The sequence below is a fragment of the Pseudopodoces humilis genome, chromosome 7, assembly GCF_049639895.1.
Source record: "Pseudopodoces humilis isolate 2021_Gansu_Grassland_sample_001 chromosome 7, ASM4963989v1, whole genome shotgun sequence".
Classification (NCBI taxonomy): Eukaryota; Metazoa; Chordata; class Aves; order Passeriformes; family Paridae; genus Pseudopodoces; species Pseudopodoces humilis.
Genome location: NC_142206.1, coordinates 41,967,274 through 41,992,829, shown reverse-complemented (window position 1 = coordinate 41,992,829; position 25,556 = coordinate 41,967,274). Strand labels below are relative to the sequence as shown.

The 25,556-nt window shown below is 40.8% G+C and overlaps 1 protein-coding gene across 12 annotated transcripts in view; it reads right to left on the bottom strand.

Annotated features, from left to right (window-relative positions):
* Positions 1–25,556, bottom strand: part of NRXN3 (neurexin 3) — a 919,744-nt gene that overhangs the window by 646,286 nt on the left and 247,902 nt on the right. For all 12 annotated transcript variants that reach the window (XM_088057330.1, XM_088057327.1, XM_088057321.1 and 9 more), the window contains one exon: positions 21,279–21,662. In XM_088057330.1, the coding sequence (XP_087913456.1) occupies positions 21,279–21,662 (384 nt within the window). The remainder of the gene's footprint in view (positions 1–21,278; positions 21,663–25,556) is intronic.

The window sequence follows — 25,556 nt, the reverse complement described above, 5'->3', positions numbered from 1 at the left end:
CCATAAAGGATATTAGATGCACAATACTTTTACAGCAATTAGCTCTTGTTGATATGAATATGAAATAGGTACCTAGTAAGAGTTACCTTGGTAACAAAAGGAAGGAAATTAAACAGAACAAAGATGGAAGCCATGGTAAATTTGGGGGATGGCCAGTTCACACCTAAGTTTGGAGGACTGGAGAATGTTTTCACATGTATTATTGGGACAAATCTCCAAAGCGTATCAGAGGAAGTGAGATTATTAGAACAGAGCTCCACACAATTTAACAAAGCATGGTAAAAGCAGATGGGAGTGTAGCTATCAGATTAACTTTGTGTAAAGGCTGTGGCAAATCCATCATGAGGTTTTCCAGGCTCCAAGAAAGCCTGACCAGAACTGCCCATACCAGCAAATTGTGTTTACTTCAAGGATGAAAATTTTCCCTTCCCTCATTATACATGGATGAGAAAGTGGTGGGGGAGAGAGTCTGACATTTGCTACTCTCTTAAATGGTATTTCTCTATAGAGGTAAAAGCTAATAATAATTAATTAATCATTACTAATTAAAACTAGGGGAAAAGGGAAAAAAAAGTAGTTACATATGAAGGCGTTCTTTCAATTCTTCCACTTCTTGTTGCTAGCTCCTTCTCTTGGGCTGCCTGCAACCTGCACTCCGACTGTTTCTGTACCCACTCTAAGGGGTTGAGAAAGCCAGGCTGCAACTCTGCAAATGCAGCCTTCAGCTGCAGGGAAAGGAGTCTGGCTGAAGCCCAGGCAAGCAGGAGTAGCTGGGAGCAGCCACACAGATGTGGCCCTCACGTATGCCAGGACACACACAGTCCAGCTCAGGAGACAACAAGCACTCAAAGTTCTACAAGGACAGAGCGGCAGGGGAAGACAACAGCTGCTACCTGTGGCTGAAGCATGATAGTGGAACCTCCTGAGAAACTGGTAACAAGCCTTGGTGTCCCAGTTGGCCTCCAATTTGAAAAATATTTGGGACACCATCCAGAAGCCTTCCCACAACGGAAGTAAAGTTGAATTAAAGCCAATATAAGAAAAGAGAAGAACTCATAGTCTGGAAGTTTCTACATTCTAAAGGATCCTGTATAATTTCAGAAATTATTTAGACAAAAATTATTTCATAACAACAGGCTCTGTTTGAGCCTGACTGTAACAGCTGCCCATTGGGACATCTTCAGTTCAAAATTAAGTACATGATAAAAAATAATCTAAACCCAACTATCTGTATGTACTTCACCTGTCAGATTTCCCCCTCTTATTGTTCATGGCATCAGAATATGGTATTTCTTCTTTTTGTATCTTTAATATTTTTCTTTCTCCTGTTACATGCAAAATTCCAATACAAAGAACAGCAAAAACAGCAAGCTACCTGCACCAGGAAATACGTATCAAAAACACATCAGAAAATTCCTTTCTGCAAACTGAAATGAAATTTCATTATATTTTTCAAACTTGTTCTTCTTTCAATTTCCATCCAGCCTTGGAACAAGACAAATCAGAATAAGCACAATACCATCATCTTCAATGACAGTTAAGGACTGACTTACCCTTAACAGCAATTTTATCAAGTCACAACAAGATTCTGCACAATATCAAAGCAACAAAGGTTGTATTGAGCCACATGACACCCATTCCCTGGGAAATACACAGTTACACCTACAGCACCTGGCCTTCCTCAGCACATCACTTCTTTACACTGCATAAACATCCTCCTGTGTTGGCCAGACTAAATACCACAAAGGGAGGAACACAGCAGAAAAATACATAACCAAAGGAAGACAGGCAAAGCCCTCACTCTTCCAGACTAAGTCAAATGCTGAGCAACTAGAATTCAAGATATATTTGGGCAATACTCTCGGACACTTTGCATGATTTTTGGGGGTACCCTTAGCAGGGCTTGGAGTTAGACTCGATGATCCTTGTGGGTCCTTTACAGCTCAGGATATTCTATGATTCTCTGAGCTATGGTGTTAAAACTGCCATCTAATGGTGAAACTGTAACTTTGAAGCAGGCAGAGTAGACAGCTCACAAGGAAACAAATGCTGTTTTGACCTGCAGCTCTTGGATTCGGATTGACAATCACCTTTTTCAGCAACATTTAATTATATGCTGCTTCTTACAGTACTAGCTGCTGGTGAAGCAAAAGTGTATGTTTTACGTGACAAAACATATTTTCATCAGGGATGTGATTACTGACTCAGACTGCCAGATTTGATTTCCAGTTTTATGCCACAGATAAGAGACTGCACAACAAAGAATATAATAATGCCAAAGCTCAGGCTTGGATCTTTTGAGGTCTGATAATGTCATTTAAGTTTCTGATGAAAAATCTACCAACACTGAACAAATGCAGAATTGCTGAGTTAAACCATCTAAATTACTCCATTGATATAGATTTACTGGACATTTCAGCTATTCCAGAACCAAACCATTGGCAGTCATCTATCATTACCTCATGATCTGGTGGTACAGGCTCCAAATCCCTTTCCTGGTGACTCAAGTATGGGCAGAATTTGTGGCCTTGCTATGCACCTAAACCAAAGGAAGCTAGTTCAGACAAGTCAGTATTTGCCTTTCCACTTTTCTTAAACTGTAATTAATAGTACCTCTTTATCATGCTTCCACCAATTCCCTAATAATTGTAGAATCATTGAATGGTTTGGGATAGAAGGGACCTTAAAGATCATCTAGTTCCAACCTCCCTGCCATGGGGTGGAACACCTTCCACTAGACCAGGCTGCTCAGAGCCCTATCCAACCTGGCCTAATAATGTTGCCCAACTAGCTAAAGCAGAAGGACACAAATTAGGACTCTGAAGATCTATTCAACAAGTCACTTTGTGATTTTCCTTATTTGATCTGAAAATAGGAAAGAATGTCATTTATATCTCTTCAACATATTTTAGATTCTTACTTAAGCAAGCATTACAAAGTAAGCCAAATATATTAAAAGGATGTTGCTAATGGAAAAGTCAAACCTAATGAACCCTTGTATTGAAGGTACAGTGTATCAGGCACAGACACATTTGGAATCCACTTCTGACAGGTTACTGACAACTAATTCCATACTATCACCAAAGACAGCTCAATTTACTCCCTTTTTTAATGTGGAAGTGAGGGCCAGTGAAAGCTGTCAGACTTGTACTGAAAGACAAGTACCTAGGATACATACAGAAAAAATGGTTCCTTTATAAAACTCTCTCCCCAAGTCATTCAAGAGTTTAGAATCTCAGAGTTTAATACATGAGCCATCAGTCCCCATACCACTGGAGAAAAGGGATGTTAAGCACTTCTCCCACAGAAGCAGGCATGTGGCCTCTTTTGCAGAAAGAGACATTCTATTTTCAATATATAGTGAATCACAGGCTCTTACACTGGGGCTTAATCATGATCCTGAAAGTTGAGTACAACATCTGTACTGAACATCATGCTCTGCTTTCTCCTAAGGGTTCCTGGAGGGCTGCAAGGGTACAGGGGGAGCCCAAAGAGTGGAAAAGCTGTGTGTAGTAAGGAATTAATACACTTCAGAATATATTCCAAGTCTATTTAAAGACACAGTGTCAAGCTTTTCCCCAAAAGGGTCGCTAGTAGGAACTCAGCAAATCAAGTGAGTCACCAGTTGCTGGGTGAGCAGAGGAGGCCAAGGGGATGCAGAGACCATGGGTCCCAGGGACTGATGCACTTGCTCACACTCTCTGGGGACACAGTGAGGGGTGGGTGGCAGTGCTGCCTGACACCATTAGATGGCGAAGAAGGCTGCAATTGTCTCCTCAGCTGTGCCATTAGCGCTGAAAAATGCATGTTACATGGTTTTTTAAGGGACATCAGTGTGGCTCCTCCCTGGGGTAGAAGAGAAAGCAGAGACACACAGCAAATTCCAGTCGTGTTTCTGTGTAGTGTCACTGCCACCAGTTCTCACTGTCACTTGCTGGACAAGGCCCCAGGTTTCCACTCACATCTGCACAAGTTCTGGATCAGCAAAAGCTATTTCAAAAGAAGCTTTTCCTAATTTATACCTGGAAAGGATTAGACATGGTTCTATACCACAAAGAACTGTTTCTAAAATAAGCAGCTGACATACTCTGACCAAAGAGGAAAAATAGCAGGTCTCCTAATAGGATGGTTTTCCTGTCCTCGATTCCTGTTATTTGAAGTCCTCCACACGATTTCAAAGCATTAAGATGCACTCAGGAATGTCTTTTAAACTGGCCTACTTTCACAGCAGAAACTGAGACAGAAATAGAAGACAGCTCATCCACTGTCACACTGCAAAGGCAGGACTGTGCAGGGACACGACCCAGTGTCCACCACAACTGGGTTGCTGCTCCCCATCTTCTGGGGATCCACCTGCCACCTTGTTGTACTTTTCATCAGACAAATGCTGAAAAATTCTCAGAATATCAAACAAGTCAAAATAATGAAGATATCAATAATTCCTTTGTAAACTGGAAAATAATGCACAAGCCTAAAAATAATCTAAATCTGTAATGGAAAGGGGACTGATCTTGACATCACTTGAAACATAGATGGTAAGACTCTATAGATACAACACCTGTTTTTCTTTCAAATTCTGCAGATAGAGAAAGACTCAAAAGGGGAAGAATTGAGGCACAAGACAGTTTTTTAAGATTTCAATTAGCCTTTTTTTTTTTGACTAGGATTTATTTACTGCAGAGTTAAGCATCTCTCATAGTCACAGATTCTCTATTTATATCTGCTAACTGTGCAAATTTCCTGGTTCTCTGATTCCAGACCAGCTGCTGGGCACAGCTGTGCTCCAACAAAGGCACCAAAACCAGCAGGATTGCTGTGGGACTGTCATACTTCCCTAATTTCATCTGCATCTGGAATAGGAAATCACAGCACTTTTCTCACCCACTCCTGACACAGCTCAACAGAACATCACCAATGTAATTTAAAAAAAAAAACCTTCAGTGATAGATTCCCAGTGTGAGAAGCTCCAAGCTTCCCCAGCTTTTAAACATTGCCTTGAAACTTCCTGCACAACGTACAAGGTTGCCAACACAAATAATACAGGAATCTAAGTGAACAGTCACCTGCAAACCTTTCAGACAGAGCAGAGGACATCCTGTGAGCAATTTGTGGCAAGATCAAGGCATAGAATTGCAAGCGATATAGAGTCTGGCAACAAAGAAGCTTCTGTGTAGTGGGAAGAGGGGGAAGTAAAAGCAAATCAACTAGGCAGAGCACCCAATGCCTCATAACACACTGCAAGCTGTATGACCACATGCAGCTATGTGGCATCTCAACCTTGAAGTGGGTTTTTAGAATGCAGATTTCATATTTCTGCGGGCATTGAGCTCAAGGATGCAGCAAGATCAAGCCTGCACCCAACAGAGGGGACTGGCACATCCTCCTCCTGCCACGCACCACTGGCTACCTGAATCCTGTCCTTGCTTCCCCCACCCCTTGGCTGTGCTGAACACCATCCTTACTTGATGGCCACTTCATACCCTAAACACCTTCCATAGCTATCTGGATTTTACTCTAAGAGCTGACAGACCCCTAAGCACTACAGAGGGCAATGCTGAGGTGTGTCAGGATTTACTTTTATTCATCAAAACCTAATTGATTTGCCAAAGATCAAACGAAATCCATGACAGAGCAGGACTAAATGCAATTGAACTAAATAGTGGACTATGTTTTTGTTGGTGTTTTGGGGGTTTATGCAGATGAACAATATTTTGGATGACAGCTTGTCAGTCAGAAAAGTCTCTGTCTTCCATCTGCCACAAAGATGAACAGTTAGCAGCATACTTGCTGATTCTGCCCATGCACTGGCTGGAAAGAATGAACCTTACAGTAGGCTCTCCTCACCAGCAGACTGGAAACAACACCCCATGCTTCTCCTTCTCAGATGAGTCTGTGAATACCTCTTATTACTGGGATCTGAAGCTTTTTTGGCAGCAGCTTTTCCCTACAGTGCACTAGACAAAAACTTCCTTAGCAACAATCTTTTCTAATCTGATACTGTAACACACACCACATAATATTGTTTCTAGTTTGCCTAAACATGGAGTTTGTTCCACAATTCTTGGAGACCTAGTAAAGAAGCTGAAGTATCAAAATGTTCTTATTTTTACACCATTAACTTTTCTACCCTTCCTAATTCAGTATGAGTTATTATAACAAGTAATTACATTAAGAATCAAACAAAACTTACTTTGGTAATCAGGGTCTTGCATGTTGCAGGAATTTATTCATGTATTTGCTAATTAGGAAAACATATCCAGTCATTAACAGGATTTAGGAAGGAAAATAGATCTTTTGAAGTTGGGAGACATTTCCAGGTTTTGATTCTGAGGCATATATTTCACAGACTAATTCAAGCTAGAAGCAGAAGAGCTGGCTAGATCGTGGAGCTCCCTCCCCTTCCTGTCCTCTTACAAAGCATTTTTTATCGAAGTGTAGAGCAGCCTGGCCTTGCTCTGCCATTTTAGCCACCCTAGTTCCCAAAGTCTAACAGATGGGATTTTCACCCTTTTCTAAGAGTCCTGCTATAGCAAAATAAAGCAAAAAAACTCCAAGCTCATTGTTGTGATGGTATGATATTCATCATTTTCCTTCCTTAATTTAACTCAATATTCCATAATAAGTGTCCTGTGAACTTCCTAAAACAATTCCCCTTCCTTGGGAAGGCAGTCCTCCCATCAGAGCTGATTCATCATCCTCTCCTCAGGTTATCATTTACCAATCAAAATGTACTGAACTCTTCTAATCTAATCTTTCTCCATAATTCCTCCCTTCAGCCTCCTGATTATATTTCAACTTACTTTTCCAATTTCCTTCATATTGCTGGATTTTACTCTAAGCTGCACAACAGAGCTTTCTTTACACTTTTTATACTTGTATTTCTCAAATACACATTTCTACTTGCGTGATTAGGAATACTTTTAACTAGCACAGGTGTAGCTGAGTACCCCATGGCACTTCATTAGTACACAATTTAAGTGGTGAGGAGTTGATATTCAGGCTTTATTATCTTGGCAAAGGTCAATGGGTAAAACTATTTAAGGCTCCTTTCTTGTGTGCTCTGTAAATCTCATATCACTATCGAGTTAAATACATCCAGCCAATCGCTGACACACCATACAAAATTTCATCATTTGTTTAGTGCCTTATAAAGGGCAATGAATAATTTTACCTTTTCAATGACAAAGAAACGAGAAAATTTTTCCCCCTTGAGTGGCTCAAGTACTTCACCATTTTATCTACAAAAGGTTGCTTGTGTATCTCAAAAAAATACAACATTGTGTCTCAACAGTCACATAAGGATTGCATTAGCACTGCAGGTGTAGAAAAGTAGAGAAGACAGAAAGCTACTGCGATTATAAAAGAAAACCTCTGAGTTTAACAGATTTTAATACACATTGTGGGTCTAGGCAACATTTTTCTTTTGGGGACATGAACTCAAATTATTAACACACAACACCAAGAGTGGCCCCCATTTCTGTACTGATGAATAAAATACTCTGTGTCAAGTAGCAATAACAGGAAAGTTAGTTAGACAACACAAAAAAATAAGTATCATTCATTAGGTTAGGTTTCCTCCTGTTCTCACAGCAGGATTCTCATTAAGCTCAAGAAAAACTATGAAACAGAAGGTCAAATATTAGCAAAAAATACACATTTTGCTTTTCTCATCCTAGAATCTGAAGCTCTTAGTGATTCATGAATTTTTCCACATTACAACTCTTTTATGATTTTGGGAAGTCCTAAGGTATCTGGCTTTTTGGGGAGTTTTTCTGCAGCTGGGGAACATAAGGCACAGGATAATGTACTTGCCTGTAGTTATATAAGCCAGAAATAGAATTCTCAGGCATGTCTACATTGTATACTTTTGTGAAGCACCAAATTAGTGAAGCCCCATATATTTCAAGGCTTGTTTTGTGAGAGGCCCTGATCAGACTTACTCTGTACCTGGCAGGGGTGCTGAATTGGTGTGACACAACTCACAGCTCATCTGCAGATGCTGCCATGGGAGCAGTCAGCAGACGGTCTTGCAAAGCAAGCAGGAGCACACACAGTGTAGGCCAGGATGCTCTGTGCCCAATACACTGCAACACACCTCTGAACAGCATCTGCAGGGCAGCTGTGCAAAGATTTCTGAGTAACAGCATTTGCAGTGCTTTTACCTTGGTCCATGGGAAATCACTGGTTTTTAGCTGTCACTTTCAGATAACATTATCTTTACTTGTCCTTAAGTTAAGGCTTATGCAACTTCAATTTTCCATATTAGCACATCTAATGCCCTCCATGCTTTAGTCTGTTGAAGACCCCTGGATTCTGATCAGACACTCAGGGAGTGATGGTTGAGTGCGCAATGCTGGGTAAGAGAGAGGCTCCCATGGGAAGTTATGGTAATCAGCTTTCCATTACTGCATGCTGAAAGACCAAAGTGATTCATGAGTGCTCTTCTGAGTGGGAAAAAATGGAGAGGAAGAGAAGATGAAGGAACTCTGGTTCTGATATGAATTATCTCTATCCTCTCACAATATGTAAGTATTTTTCTCCAGAAACTGCTAACTAAATATCCCAGGACTACATTACCATGCCTGCAGAGATCTGCAAGTATTATTTTAGAGACATTAGATAGCTTTTTCAAGGTGGAAAGTGCAGCTTAGTGCCCTAAGAGTCTAACGACTAAATTAGGCAATATCTTAGATTCAGACACTTAAATCCCAGTAAATGAAATCCTCTCAGAGTCAGGGTCTGTGGCTAATTACTTTTGTAATCTTGAATCTTACTGTAGGTGCCTTAATAGTTCTATGTCAGAGTTTCCCAAAATACAGAATGATGATATCACTCTCAAATATTCTGCATATGGGAAAAAATGGCACTTGTTTGTATAGGATTATCAGTCTGCATCCTTATAAATAGTTTAATGTGGATTTATGTAGCATATTCTGATAGCCCAAAGAGAGAAAGAGATGTCAATAACTTCCTGGCTGTCTCCCAGCTATGACCTTGTCTGCTCGTTTTAGGTTTGAAGGGTTCCCCATGAGTCAGCTGTGTGCAAAGGTACAAAGATTCACTCAAGCCTCTGACTCTGGCTTCTACAGAAAGAGGTAATACTGAGATTTAGCAGGCCTCACAACACTGTGGCAGAGAACAGCCTGAAGTCCACTGCCAACCCACGTTTCTAAAGGGTTACAGTTTACTGCCAGAACAGAAAACATCTAATTTCCAAACACGAACAAGCCTAATGCCAGGACCCCCACTCCTGGTTGGATCTGGGTGATCTTCCTTCCTGTCCCAAAGCTCCCCTAGGTAGCCTTTCCCAGAAAACCGGTCACATGTGTAGTCCAAAAGCAAGGCTGAAGCAGGAAAAAGCACAGTTACCTGCAGGCACCCAAATAGATGCTGAACTACAGTTCTTGACATGCACAATCTCTTCAGTGCCTTTCAAGGGATCGACATGGGAAAAGGAACTCATGGGTGCCAGCCAGTTAAATAGAATTTTATTGACCAAACCTTTGATGGTGCACATAGATCAAGCATCTCTCCACAACCTGAGTGAAAGGTGTCTAGGAAAACCAACTCTCAGTAAAAGGGACATAAAAGCTGCTTCTCCTGGAAGATTTACTGACTGAGCCTTGGCCAGTGGCACAGACTAGGGTAGGAACTGTAGGCAACACACACATAGACACACAAAGAAAGGTAAATGATCTGCATTTTGATTTTTATAGCTTCTAGAAAAAACAAGAGTGTAAAAGAGAATAAATGGGCTCAGCAAATCGTCACCAGCCAGAAGGAAAAGACAAAAGAAAAAAGAAATCACAGCAGTGTAAATCAGTCAGAGAGAAATGGCTAAATGAGGATGCTGATTGCTAATCTACATCCTGTCACTCTGACTTTATAAGCAGGTGAGCCCAAGAGGCCATGTGTGCAAAAGCAGCCCCATAAAAGCACTGTTTTTCCCAATCTCATCTGTATTCACAGTGGACCAGGTTTTCACTTTATGGCTGCAATGCTCCTGTTTCTTCTGCAGGTCCATTAGCACTGTGCACATTGCACAGTCAATACCAATTCCAGCCTACACTTTTCTGCCTTTTTTATTTGGACACAAGTCCCTCTGTCTGCTGGATTCATTACTCTTCGACATGGCTATTTGTAGTCTCCCTTTATGTTTTGATTATTTTTTAAAGCAGCCCAAGTGCCTTTGACTTAAATACAAAAATTAAAAGATAAAGTGAAAACAGTGAGGCATTTAAAAATGTCATGATAAATCATTTATGTTTCTCTTTACTTTAATCCTTTTTGTTTTCCATAATTACTTTACCCAAAAAGCTTGCAGGCTATAAAATGACCCCCCACTTCCCAGAAAAAATACCAGCCTTTTGTTCGACAAAGCTCTATTCATTCCTTTACTTGTCTCCTTTTCCCAAATGCCAAGAATTTTTTCAGGACTTACTTAGTTCTCCTGCACCAGACAGGAATGTGAAATTTGATCAAACTGGAAGGTGGCAGAAGGAATCTGGCATGATTAGAGGAATGGCACACAAGAATTTGAACAAGATACAGAACCATGATGTCACCTCAGTAAAAGGGAAGGCAACAGACTGGAACAGGAGTCAATCTCCACCCTGCTGAATCCTGGACCATCTCCACCTCCTTCACCAAGGTGGCTAAAGGCAGCTCCTTCACACCAAAGTGGTGCTTCCAGCATCATACTGGGACTGGTGAAAAGTGGGCTGCCAACTATTACCTGTGCTTTTCTTTATTCACACCCTCAGATGACCAATCCCATGTCTAAGAGAAGATGGAATTATTAAAAACACAGCTTTGAGGCAAGCACCTTGGATGCAGGGCTAAATCATCCTCCAGTAACACTTGATAGGGAGAGAAAGGCTAAAATTCAGCGCTCGTCAGTCCTCCAAGGGGACAAAACAATCAAATGCCAATGCAGAATAAAGGAAATTTGCACATATTGGACATGAGAGCTGACCAGCAGAAATGGGGTAGCAGTGATTTGTGGGGTTTGTATCAAAAAACCAGATTGCAACAGAAGAGAACTTCACTGAAGATATGGTAATAAAATGGTAGAAACTTGGATGTTTCTATGACTGGGTACTGAACTGTTAGGCTTCCACCTCTAGGAACCAGAACCAGTAAGATTCATGCAGAGACTCCAGCTAGTTTGAAATTCCTTAGTATGCCAAAAATCTTTCCTTTATCTGTTTTTATCTCTTTGATCACAAACATTCTCAACAGAGCGATTAAAAAAAAATAATAAATAACGTAACTATAAAATATTTGAGACAGTTTCTGTATTCTTGCTTCCTTCCCACTCCAGCAAGCGCATCTCTTTTGCCAGTCACTTGTTGAGGGGGAGATCTTGTCCTCACATGGCACATGCAGCACAAAGTCCATCTTGTTCTGCTCAGCCCAAGCCCTGCTCTGCTCCCCGGGCTGGGTGCACTGATGTGTCTCACAGCTCTCTGTCTCCAGCAGTTTCACACACAAAGGAAAGGAAATCAGAGCCATAGAAGAAGAGTTCCTCCTTTCACCTCGCTACTTTGTAGCTCTACCAAAGACCAGGCAAGTCAGAAAGACTGACCTATTTTCTAACCTCTAATGCAAATACCTCTCCAAGAGATGACTAAGATATATAAAGGGGAACTACTCTATATATTTCTCATTCTAAGTACAAGCCTAGGGCTCCCAGAGCTGTCAATCTAACATACTTTTCAGCTGAGGGCCGAATTGTCATTTTCCATTTTACTGATTTAATGAAAGGTAGTGGATTAAAAAAAATCACTGTTTAAAATACCATTTTTTTCCTTTCTCAGCAGTTTGAAATGGGGCCTGTGGGTACTGGGGCAGTCAGATTTAAACTAATTCCACATGACTCCGTTTAAATCCTAAACTCCAGTGCTTTGATACAACTTCCAATAGCAATCTCCTTCAACCTTCCCTGTCCTTTCACTCCCTTTAGCAGTATCACAACATGAAAAATTACAATTCCTCCTTGTTCAGAAATGGAAAAAGGCTGTTGATCACAAGAACACAAGATTAGTGTGGTAGGTAACCCAAAAGGTCCAGGCTGACCACAAGAGGACTTCGCCCTAACAGTCAGGACTTCAGAAGTCAAAAGCTGTAGAGCATAAAAATTGGAAACACCATGAGATCAACAACATTTATAATGAAGCTGCTTTTCTTGTACGTCCTCCCTGCTGCAGTGTCCCTTCAGTGGGAGGACTTTTGCCTTAATGTGATGGATATCTCCTAAGTTTTATGTTTTATCTATTCACCGACTAACTGCCTATAATCATCACAAAGCAGAAAGTCACTCTGAAACTTGTATTAAGATTTGATTATCAGGATACAGTTTCCCTCTTCTGCACCTTATCTCCCAATTTTTACCTCCTGTTCTCGATTACCCAGAAAAAAGAAAAAGAGGATGCTAGTAAGAAATAAAATAAAAGTGATGAATATTATCTTTCCTTTACACATTCTCAGATGTTTTAGCAGTGAGGGTGAGAAGGGTTTCCCTCTGAAGGGCCATGCCTTGGAGTCTGGTACCTAGTGGCAATGGATTCACCAGGACCACCCTGTGGGCTGCTCTGTGAGATAACTGCATTTCAGACGAGACAGACAAACCAAGCAGATTGAGGGAAGCCAATATGCACCACCAAATAAGATCTTTCCATGCTTGTGGTGATGGCTGTGCTTCTGCATATCCTTCCCATATCACATAATAGCCTCATCCAATCAATCAAACTGTCCAAGGGACGACTGCCTATCTCCACATGCAGAAAGAGTCAATTAAGGGAGCATCATGAATGCCAAGTCTTTCCTCTCCCCCTGAGATGAATAGAGGAAAAGAAATGAGACAGAAAATGCACTGTGCCAGCGCCTGCCTTTCAGCATGACGGCTTTGACTGGGTAAAGCAGGGAGATAGAGAAAGCTAATTTCACAGATAACATCTCCAAGGTCTACATAGTAATTTTAAATATTGGAAATAATTTTTCATGACAAATGAATCTACTTCATCCTGGCTTCTTCCATCAGATATTCCCTTTAATTGTAAGGACAATTGGCAGTATCAGCAGAAATACAAACTGGTCTGATTGGAGGGCGTGGAAAGGAAGTGGGGTATGAAGCCACAGGGACTGAGATCAGCCACCAAGCTATAAGACACTCAAAGATAGAAGTAGTCTGAAGCAATTCTTGAACCTAGTGTCATCAGTTTGTCTCTGGACACCTGACAGATGTGGCGCATATTCATAGCAAGCTCATCCTGCATCATCCATGTGACATGCTGTGAGACTCGACCATTAATGATTACTGACTCAAAACATTTGCCCATTTGGGGAGGTGCCAAGGTGTTTTGCTGAAGCAGGTTTGCACCCCTGGAAGGAGGGAAGCTTTTGGGTGTGCAATGGCTAGTCTGCATAAGAGAGGGGGGTGAACTGTCACTGCCTGGAGGCTGCAAACCAGCTTCTGAGGCTGATCAGAGGCAGACCTTGTGGAGACAGGAGGGTGTCTTTTATCATGCCAAATTGCCCTCCCTCACACAGCACAGTCCCCTCCTCCAGGGGAGGGTCACATTCACATCTAGGCCTATTGATGTCAGAGGCAGCTGAGAAGGCATCATAAACCATCAAAGACCCTCGAAGCACTGCAGACTCACTTCTGTGGCCTTCCACCAGAGGACTGAAATCTCCTCCCAAGGGAGGTACCTGACTATTCCCATGAAGTCAGAGTGTATTTTAACCCCTTGGACTTTGTGTTTTGTTGGCTTCTTCCCTACCCCCAAGAGATCAAGATGGATCAAGACCATCAGTCCAAAAAACAGAATCTACAGATGGTGATAATGTATCTTTTTACTCTTATCCTTTTTTTCTCTTGCTTTCTTTTCCCTATGCATTTTTTTAGTGATATTTTCATGCTGCTAATATTACTATAGATAATAATAATACATAGAAATTATCTATATTATATATAGATAATAATAACTAAAACTGCTACATATCTACCCATCAACATATTTTTTGCTGTTATTCTAGTGTTTGTTACAGGAGTTGACAGTATACAAAATCTTACAGTTTTGGGTAATCATATTTCTTGAACTTGGAGGACCTTATGAAAGCTACACTCAGCAATAAACAGCCAGAAGTACAGAAGCTTAGAGAAAAACAGCAGAAATGATTATCTTCTTCTGTGCTACCAACTAACATATTTAGATGAGATGAAGAGCATCTGGAGTATAACAAATTCACATGCAGCACCGAAGTCAAGAGTGGCCTTAAATATCTAAAGCACATGATGTTGGAATCAGGATGAACAAACAGGAGGAACACATGGGTAAAAAAAAACCATACCTATTACATTTTATGATATAGGAGAGACAATCACTTGGTTTTTATATGGTCTCAGATTTTCCAGCTGCTCAGCAGATGCTTTTGGAGATTGTCACATCAATGAGACTCTGAAGTTAAAGTTCAACAGCATAAAAGCCATGAAATGGTCTTTTCCCAAGCAGATGTAATCAACCTGACTGCAGAATTAACTGCACACTCCTCTGTACTGAGGATATCACAAAGGCATTAGAGTGCAACAAATGCAGTTACTTGTTACCCTGGAAAGCACATATATTCAGAGTGGCTTCTGACTGAATGTATGTAATGATGGACAAAAAAGTTACAGTGAGTGGTAAGGATTACAATATAAATCCACTCAAGTAAGAGACTTTTACATTGTTCCTTAATATTGCTCCTCTTCCCTTACAAGCCCACCTTGGCTACACTGTCCTTACTGGAGCTAGCACAACATCCAGTGAGCACCTTGGGAATTGTCTGAATGCTAGCACAGAAGTTATCCCATAGAAGATAAAGAAAGAATTCTAAGATGGAGGATACATAAAAGCCTAATAAGTAGAATAATCCAGCACTTACAACAGTCTTTAAGAAGAGATACAAGGGAGCTAATCACACAAAGCCAGGCCTGTGTTTCTCAAGCAGGACTGTGAATAGCATCTTCCACAGTATAGCTGCCTGGGCCAGCCATAAAGGGATCATCCACAAGTGTTACAAATGGATTGATGGCAAGTGAGAAAATTAACTTCTCACATAAAATGCTCTTAGCAAAGTTAACATTCTTCAGATCATGTTTAATGGAGATTTTATCATAAAATTAGTGAGAAACAAATTGAGATGGGTGTGAAGGGATTGTATGAAATTTTTTGCTAAATTCAGATGGAACTTTATTTCTGCAGTTTGGAGACAATTTGGGAAACTGTATAATAGTCAGTGAATAGATGAGGTCTAGAACAGACCTATTTTCTAACATCTTATATCATGAAATAATAAGAATTATTCTGATGTTTTGGTTTTCTTAAGTCTTTGTTCAAGATCTAGCAAGAATTAAAAGAATTAAAACATTGCAGCAAAGACTTTTCTCTTAATGTGTCTATTTCTCCTGGGAACCATCAGTCCTATAAGAAAACCTATTCTCAGCAGTTATCTAAGATTTTACTGCGCACTCAGAAGGTCTGGACAGTCCAAAATGCATCAACACTTTTGAGTTGCTTTAAATAAACTTTGAAATATGTGATTATCATCAAACATCTTCACTAAGAGAAATTTAAGCTGCTTGAGACAGCAAAGTGTGCAGCACTTATCCTGTGTAGTAAATAGTTCTGTAGCATTTCTTATTACCAGTAATTTTACAATATCTCCCTTCATTGCATACATCATGGGAAGAGGTGTATTGTCATTAAACTGTTCTTAGTAAACACTGCTGCAAAGATACTTGGCAGATAATAAAATGTGCAGCCTTATGCTCAACATCACCGTTGTTAGCAGCAGATGGGTTGCTGCTCACAGTTTACCACAAAACACAGAAGAAGGCTGGTTTGCTCAGGATGTTAGCTGCCCATCTGTGAGCCAAGCCAAACAGAAACAAGCACTGGTTCCAGCCCTCGGGAGAAGAACCAGAATGGGATATTTCTGTCTTTCTGCAATAAACACTGGGTGCAGCTCAGCAAAGGAGATGGCTGGAACAAGCCTTTTTTCCTCCCCTTCACCTGGAAAAGGACTCAGGCTGTGTCAAGTTCTGAGCAAATAACTTTTGAGGTTTAAAATCTAAACCTCAACATCTTTTATTTCAGTCTTAAATGATCAGAAGTCTCATACCAACCTGCCTTTTCCAATATTATATACTTCTTAAAAAAAATAAATATACCCATGCAAAATGCAGTCAAATCATTTAAGTAGAAGAAAATGTTAAAAAGTGAATGATCAACAACATTTGATTCTCATTGGTCTAAAATTATGTGATTTTCAGTTGTCTTTTGCTTTGTGTCCTTCCTGGGCTCTTGTCCTCTGCACAATGTTCCAGTAGAAGGAAAGGGTGCAGTGAGTTTTCAGGATCCACCACAGACCTCATGCATCTTTTTTGAGCTCAGGGCATTTTCACTGTAGCTACAGAAAACAGCTAATTTGAATACAACACACATTCCCCTCCTCCTGCTTAGTTATGGCAGGGCTTTGAGGCCCCTTTCAGAAAAGTCCAGGGTTGTGAGGAGGTACTCTGTAATCACAGCTAAGTAGTGCATCATCATCCTCCAGGAGCCAGATACCAGCTCCTACCGCTAACATCTCAAATGCAATTAACGGGGAGTTGCAATCACCTGATGCAACTGATGTCAAACACTAACAAATTACAAGGCAAAGGGTAAAGAAGACATTAAGAACCTAAAAACACCCACCAAAGATCCCTCACAACTGGTGCACTAACCCACACTTCCCACCCTCCTCCTGCATGTCTGCAACAGCTCGCCAGCCCTCATTGACAAGACCTGGCACTCACCCTAATTTCTCTTGGGTTCAGTTTGGACAGGCAGCTGACATGCAACAAGAGGAAGCATGGTATCCATCACATTGGAGGAATCTTTTTGTCAATTACCTCAAAGCTTGCCCTGCATCTGATGATCAGAAAGCATTTGGGAAGCATTCCCATGGGATTTCAGATATTTTAAGTCCTTTATTTCAAACTAACCATCAGAATAGCAGACCTGTTGAAACCAGGTACTTCAGAAGAGATAAGCAGCACTGCAGACACTGTTCTCTGGTACACATTCTAAAAATCCAGGATGCAAGAATGATTCAATACTACCAAAGTACAAGCACCAAGGTTTGGGGATTTTTTTCCCCTAATGCCCAGCATACCACAACCCAAATCATCTGCAAAACCAGCAAATTCAGCACAAAATCTCAGTATGCACTTGCAATTATAACTTTCATCATAAATCCACTTCACTGGTCCTGTGATTCATTTAAGAGCTATCCAAAACTATATTCATTTTAGGAGTCTTTCTGGCATGATTAAATCTTTCTCTTCACCATATTTAACAGCAGTGCAAGAGAGCTCAGGGAGCAGGGGGAGGTGAGATCATTACCACATTGTAAGGCAGTGAGAGTGTCACTTGCAGGAGGAACTGTGTCCTGTCTATTAGCTTCTTCTCTATTTCTTTCCTATATTTGCAACATAGTCACACTGAGTTAGACAGCTCTGCAGAGAACCACTATGGAAAGGTGACAGAGAAGGAGAAGCAAGGATTTAAGAAAACAACAGTGTGTTGTTACCTGGTCATCACAGTCTCTGGTGGAAGGTGTGAAATGGGGACCCTATCAAGCTAACTGCCAGCATTTGCTGCTGCCTTTGCTCAGCCTCACCGCCTGGCACTGAGCCCTTATGGCCCATGAAAGCACAATATGATCTTTTCCATGTCTTGCCCCATCTCTTCCATGAAATTTCAATTACCCAAGGAGAAACCACATTACTATAAGAAACTATGACACTTTCAGATTGCTAACACCTTTGTCTGCTTACATCACTGCCAATATCAAAATAATTATTAGATACTGGAATTGTAAGTATGAATTTTAGGCCTTGGCAGCAGATCTCTCTTTTGTGCCCTGTCAAACTCCAGTTAAAGCAAGGCTTCTATATCTGTACAAAAGTACTGCCTGAGCAGATCACTGCAAGCAAAGTCTATGTTGCATCCAGAGTAGCTGGCTGAATATACAGAGGTGTTATTTCACTGACAAGACAAACTCACACAGGCTTTAGATAGAAGAGACATACTGAATACTATGTATTTGTGTTGTTGCACCATGAATAAAAGGAACTCAGATTTCTTTCCTAACTGACACTATCAATATCCTTTTTCATCCCTTTTAAATGTATAATGCCCTTCATATGACAAAGTATAAAATTTATGAGAAATACAGCACTATAAATGTAGAAGTCCTATACCTGAAAGGTGGGAGGTAGACTTGATCATCAACAACAAAGTAATCATTTGCTTCTCTTCCTAGAGTTGTACGTATGTCCTCCTTATTTTTAGTATTTTATCTAATATTAAGTATGTGTTTTGCTTTGTAAAAAAGGGTGATTTTTCTGACAGTCACCAAGCACAGGAGATTCTTTATTCTAGGCTCCCCTGCCCTTTAACCCTTTATCAAACATCTTGAGCTGAAGGAGTTACACTCCTCTTTTAGCAGGACAGAAGTGTAAGTAAAGAATAAAGTGAGAGATGGCAAACTGGAGAAGTGGGCCAGAAGCTGTCCCATATTAGAAGATCTAGCCTGCTCCTTCTTCATTCCTACCCATATGCACCAGCCTGGCTGCCCCCCTGGTCCTGTGGCAGCTCATCAGCCACTCCACAGCAGTGCCACTGTTGTGGCATGGCAGCATCTCTCACTTTGACACCCTTCCCAGTCTCCATCTCAACCTTTCTCCTTCCAACAGTGTTAGAATCACAGATGAGATGTAATCAGAACTTGCAATAATCCTTGGGTGTCAGACCAGGAGAATGAAAAGTATCATTGGTAGCCTGCAATGCTTTTTGTTCATGGAGGCAAAATCAGTGGGCACTAATGCAGTTGTCTGACATTAAGCACTTATATCTGAGCAGTATGAGGCTTCTGTGTAACACCACATAAATATTCTGGACTCAAATGCTCTTCAATCTGTACAACTTTTTTCACATATCCAGCCTCAAATATTTATCCCCTATGAGCTGCTTCTCACCAAGCAAGGTTCCTGCCAAGGAACATCAGGCATTATAGCCACTTTTTGCCTGACACTGGGACTAAACCAGCAATGGGTCTGTGGTTGCTATTTACAGACAAAATGAGTTTCTCAGGATTAGGACCTTTGCATACATCTTTCATACTGTCCTGAACATTTCATCACACTTTTATTAACCTTAAATTCACTTTGGTTCTAAAACATATGTATAATGACCTCAAGTTCCCATGCTAGACATTAATTCATTAATGTATCTCCCTAATTCAGAATGATGCACATCAGAGCACAGCCAAGTTATGGATCTCAGGCCTGAACTGAATTAATTTCTCCCAATTAAAATGCTTACATGGCTTTAACCTACTGATTTCTTTTCAGTGACAATAAAAATCGTAAAAGCTAACACCATCAATATATAAGAAGTACATGAGCCCTGTTCTTTATGTCACTGTTAGCTTTAGATTCTCTTCTGGGAGCCAGGTCTAGGAGATGGACATGAGACAGACTCCACAAAGCCCTGAATCACAGAGTTGGTCACTCCTAATACTAAATAGAGACCAAAGGCAAACATACATGCAATTTTGTGGGGGAACAATGCATTTATGGTATCACTTCCTTTTATCATGTTTGTATAAAACCTAATCATACAACAACTGGCCAAAACCATTCCCAAGGCTATGGCTGAGAAAACGCCTATCTGATGTTTTCCAGAATTTTCAAATCCCATGTAGTCAAAAGAGAGAACTGCTGAGCTGATATTGGCATAGCTGATGGCCATGAATCTTACATTTGCACCCATGTTCCCCCAGCACGGATGGCAGTGTTGATGCTTCAGCTGTTTTAAGGCCCACTGGCAATTAACTACTATTGCTGCTTAGAGGCAGCATGCAGTGAATTACTGGCTGTGAGCATTTTTACAAACAAACACAGACCTTGTACTGTAAAACCTAAAAATCCCATCCATATATGAAGAATTTTGGTCATTGACAAAAACTTTCTGCAATGAAGAAAATCCTCTGTAGAGTAAACGAATTACAAATCTCAATTATCCCTAATATTTCATGCATTGTAGCTAAATTTCATGTTCTTCCTCGTAAGTGGCATGCTACTACGATCAATATTTAAAAATGCACTGAGTGGAAAAGGTGTTACTCAAATATTTACAGCAGAAGTTGAAAAATATCTGAATTTCCAGTTCTAAGACACATGCTCTCACTATGGTGCCAAGTGAGGTGATATAAAGGAGTGACTAAAAGACCTAAGACTCTGCTAATGGTTTACAGTTAATTCTTGGGCGTACTGTGAATGCAGTTTTGCCCAAATGCAGTGCTAATGGCCAAATATTAACAGAAAGACTGGTTTAAATAGAAGAATACGCCTTCTAGGGAGGTAGGGTTGTTTTGTAACTGATCTTAGACCCATCTTTTTCTGTAAAACCACTCACCTACATCATTCTGATGGTGTTAGTAGCATAATAAAGATAATAATTAATTGAACCACCTATATACTTGGGAAATATATAGTTCAAATATCTTCCATTAGTAAATCCTTTCCATGGGATCTATAACAAATAGAAAGTTTGCCTGCCTACATGAGCATCACTTGGGCCTCATATCTCCAATCATCAGTCTTTAAATCACAATTCTGTATGAATACAAATATGATGCAGAGAATCTCTCACGAATCTCCTAGAGATTTGCCTTATCAGAGATGAACTTTGAGACATGCTGCATTTAACACTATCCCACCATTAGCTGGCTTTACTCATAAACAGCCATCAAGGAAATTCTACTACACAAAAAAAAGAGGAAGCCTAGATAGAACTGGGATTCATCATCTGTCCCATGCAAGAAAAATCTCCATAACTAAAGCTCACACCTGGTACAGCTTTCAGTAATTTGTTTGAGACTTCTCACATGCAGCTGCACTTTCCACCTCAGGAGACAAACCATACTTAGCCAAAGAAACCCTGGAACCTGAAGACAAGATCTTCAGAAGGTTTAGGGAATGTAGTGGCCAATGAAATGAGGCCACTGAAAAAGACTGAAAGGAAACAATCACAGAAGAAAAGTTTTCCTACTGTGGGGACTGGAACTTAGTATTGGGAGGACCAGCAAGGGCAGGGGAGAGCCTTATGGGAACACTGGATTTTGTTCTTGTTCTCAAGCACACCTTCAGCTTTGTGTAACTGGAGTCAGACAACACAACTTACCTCGCTCACATGTTCTACCCCAATAGCCAGTGCCAGTGCAGTCACAAATGAAGCGGTTCCAGCCGTCCTTGCAGACTGCATTGTTCTTGCACGGGTAGCTGTCACACTGCTTGGTGCTGAGGCGGGAGCAGGACGACTTGACTCCAGCAGCATTCTGTGCCTCTGCCAGCTGCCGGATGTTCTTGCTCCGTCCATCGATGAACAAGTCTCGGATACAGCCGACATAGCCGTAGTTCAGCATTGCTGTCCAGAGCTCCGTGGGAAGGATGAGCCCTGCCCGGTTCTCTGGCAGCCCACCAAGGTACATGTCACCTTCCAGGTCTAGGATCTCACTCTCCCCGCTGGCAGTGAATGGGGTGCGCCGGCTGTTCACTGATATAGTTCCTAAATGAGGAAGACGAGGAGACATCAGCACCTTCAACTACAGACTCAGTTTGGTTAATTTTTTTCCAATAACTGAGTGAAGTTTAAGGTTCAGCACAAGAGAGTGAAGATTCTTCCCTACCCAAATGGCATTCTAACAGTGACTTTCACACAGCTCCCTCTCCTCCTGATCCACAGGTCCTAAGTACTTCCATGCACTGATTGATCATCATGCATCTGTATCCCAAATTGCATTAAAAAGTCAGAAGCATAACAATTCAATAGATAAATAATAGCATGTAAAATCTGAGCATTATTCAATGGCATTCATCCAGCAAAGCAAAAAAGTATTGAGAACACACAGGAGTTTGATGGCACAAAGACTAGAGAGAAAAAAGCAAAAGCATTTTAATTCCCACATATAGCTCTTTCAGAAAACACTTCATCAATACCTCCAATGCTGGACCTGGATGATGGACCAACATAGACACATTTGTAAGTGACATGGAGAGAATGGCTGATGCACTGGAAGAAGCACTGGGTTACCATTTAGAGAAGGCATTGCAAGGTGGAGCAAATGACTGATAGCAATGTTTGATGTAAATCAAAGCAAATAAATGCAAAGTCCTACACCTGAGTGACAAAAGCCTCACACATGACTACAGGCTAGTGACCTGCTGGCTAAGGAACCAGCAGAGAAGGATCTGGAGCTACAGCAGACAACTTGAACATGAATTAGCACCATGAACTTGTAGTGGCAAGAGACACGAGCTGCAGTAATGTGTCCTGGTTCCAGCCAGAACAGAGGTAATTCTTTGCAATAGCTGGGAGGTGCACGGCCAGGGGAAGCAGATGAGCAATGTGATTTGCAGAGTCTCAATGGGACCAGTGAATTGGAGAGTACCATTCCTATGACACAACATAAGCAGATCTCCAACTCCATAGAAAATTATATTTTTCACCATAAGAGTGGTCAAACACAAATACAGAAACCTGAGAGGGGTTTACCAGACTGAAGGCATTCAAAGCTCAACTGCACACAACCCTAATGATAGTCTAGATTGAACTAAGTATCTCCAGAAGTTTGTCCCAAAGAAAAATATTGTATGACTTTACTAAGAAAGTTTTCTAGTTTCCATTTTATACAGGAAAATTGAGGAAGAGAGAGACAAATTTCTATCTGAACAGCAGTTATTATTAAAACTGTGATAGTTTCCACATGCCCCAAATCAAATGTGGGCATACTGCACTGAGGTCATTCACATTTATTTCAAGAAATTGTCCCAGCTCATAAAATGACCATAACATATACCACAGAAATATAATATTATATATATTATGTAACAGGTACAGAAAAGCAAAGTGACTTGTTTAAGGTCAGACTGTGCATCCAAAGAGAAACAGGGAATATAATGCACATCTCTCACATTCCAGAGCAGTGTACTCTTCTGAAGAGCATTCAGCAGTTTCTGTGATAGGGATATCTGCCCACTAGACACTCTTCTAAAAACCAGCAACTCGCTCTCCCTAGCTATAAATCATCACATCCAATTGCCTTGTCATTAAGACAGTCTGTCTTCAGAGACACTATCCAAGCCTTAAGATTAATTCCACATCATTGCATTTTTATTAGACACCCCTACAATAAGGAAGGAGAGTTAATAGAGTTAACTCTATCTATTGGCCCTGTGAGAAAGTACAGTCACATACACACACCTTTTCTTCAGAGGTGTCTTGGAGAAATGCATATATGAGACAGAGACAAGGTACTCCATGTGTGTGATGTTCAGTAATAATTAAAGAATAATGTCAGAGGCAGCAAAGTGTCAGAAGCAACAGAGGCATTACAAATTAAAGGCCCAAAGAGAACCACATGAATTATTTGATGAATCATTTTGTATCAACAAGCTGGAGCACCACAGGCATTTTCTCTTTTATAAAATAAGGAAAGAGAAAATGTGACAATACACATACTGTCACACAGGCAGCATGTCACACAGCCACAGGAACACAACTCCCCTTCCAGCATCTCCACTGCTGTTTCTCAAAAGCAGCCTGTAGAGTTCATATTACTCTAAAGCTTAGAATCAAAACACTGGAGGGCTGAGCTCTAGACAGCTGCTACTGTGGAGAGAATAAACATGTCAAAATGCCACAAGGGTAAAGAAAATCCCTAAAAGACAAGAAATATTGGATAACATGAAGTGTAAAACCTGGAGAGAGATGGTGAGATGATGAACAAGAAATAGGCAGACAGCAACCTAAACATTGAGTGTTTTGTACCCTGCAATAATTCCTGCAAGGAGATGGCACTAGTTTGGATGAGCAGCAGTTTTGGAAACTGAAAGACCAAGCTGCTAAGATGGAGAAATTCTGTATTGATCCTAGCAAGGAGCACTCACATAAGCTGATATTCTTTTTTTTTTTTTCCCTCCAGAATCCCATGTTTGCCACTCTGCTTGGAGTAAATCCAAGTTCATCTTGAGAAATCAGAAGCATCTAAGGCATCTCTTCCGCAGCACCACAGTTACTTTGTACTGGACTGAAGAACAGACCAAAACACCCCACTGAGGGCAGAACAGGCACACCAAACAGTGCACTGATACAACTGTAAACCAAACCATCCAGTAAGACTTTTAGTGTCTGATCAGGTAGGAAGTCATGTATGTTTGGTAGCTGATGGCCAGCTGAAAACATTGTCCTGTGTAACATGTTCACTGCTCCCCAGCTAGAAACTGTGACACGTTTTCTGGACCTGGTGGGAGCTTTCCCAAAGGACAGAAAGGTTACAGGACATTAGGTGTCCATGTCCATGCTGCCAGCTTCTGTCAGAGTAGAAAGACAAAAACAGGTTTTGTTGCTCTGGCAGCCAACATAGACCAAAGCATACACAAGGCCAAAAGGGAACAGAGATGCCAGAGGTTATCAGAGCATGACTGCCAAGCTTCCCTGCCTTAGTGCACTGTAATAGTCAATACTTGGATTTTTAAACTATTTTACTAAGATCAGCAAAACCTGAATATTTGGCCTATTCAAGAAATGGGGGGAAAAAAAGGGAGAGATGACACCAAACATGGGGTCTTGCTGTTTAGTTAGGAGAATTAGAACTTGCAGGTCACTAGCTCATTAAACTCAAATGGGTGGTTTTAGCCCCCATTAAGTAAATTAATTGTTTCAGTTTCCAAATTACAGTTATCTATACTGGGGGGGGGGGGGGGGGGAATCTTTAAGGTGTAACCATTCTCCAGTCCATATGTGGAAGAAAACCCAAGGACTTAACAAGAAGAGGTCTTGAACTCCTTTCTCACACTTATCCAAAGTGTCATTGGATAATAGTGACTGAAGGTACAATGTGAAGAAATCAATGCCAGCATCCTGGTTTTCTCAGGAAACAAGGCAGCAGTCATTAGAATCATTAACCAAATATTCATTGTGAGCAGAGAACACAACTAAATAAAAAGAAAAAAAAGACATCGTACGAACACATTCTTTCATCTTGAGAAAACTGTTTCTAATTCAAAATCTGTCACCTCTAATCAGTGTCCAGATCATCATAAACCTCCCTGCCAAGTGACAAACAAGTCAGTCCTACAGTGTCATCCATCAAGTAGCAGTGAGTCTGTCACACCCTCCCATGAATATGTCCAAATGAACGTGTCCCTCTTCGTAAGGTTTTGCAAATATTCTTTGTATACAGCCCATCTCATTTCTTTCTCTTCTCCCTCTGCATCTGCTTCTTCAGGGATGAGACAGTCCCCAAGTGAGCAAAGCAAAACTGAAGTCAGTACGAAACAGCTAATTGAGTTTATCCCTGGAAGTTAATTAAATTTTAGCAATTCTAAAGAAATCAAAGCTGCATTTATTTATTTATGGCTTCCTTTGTAAAATGCTCCTATTGATGTCTTTAGGTGATAG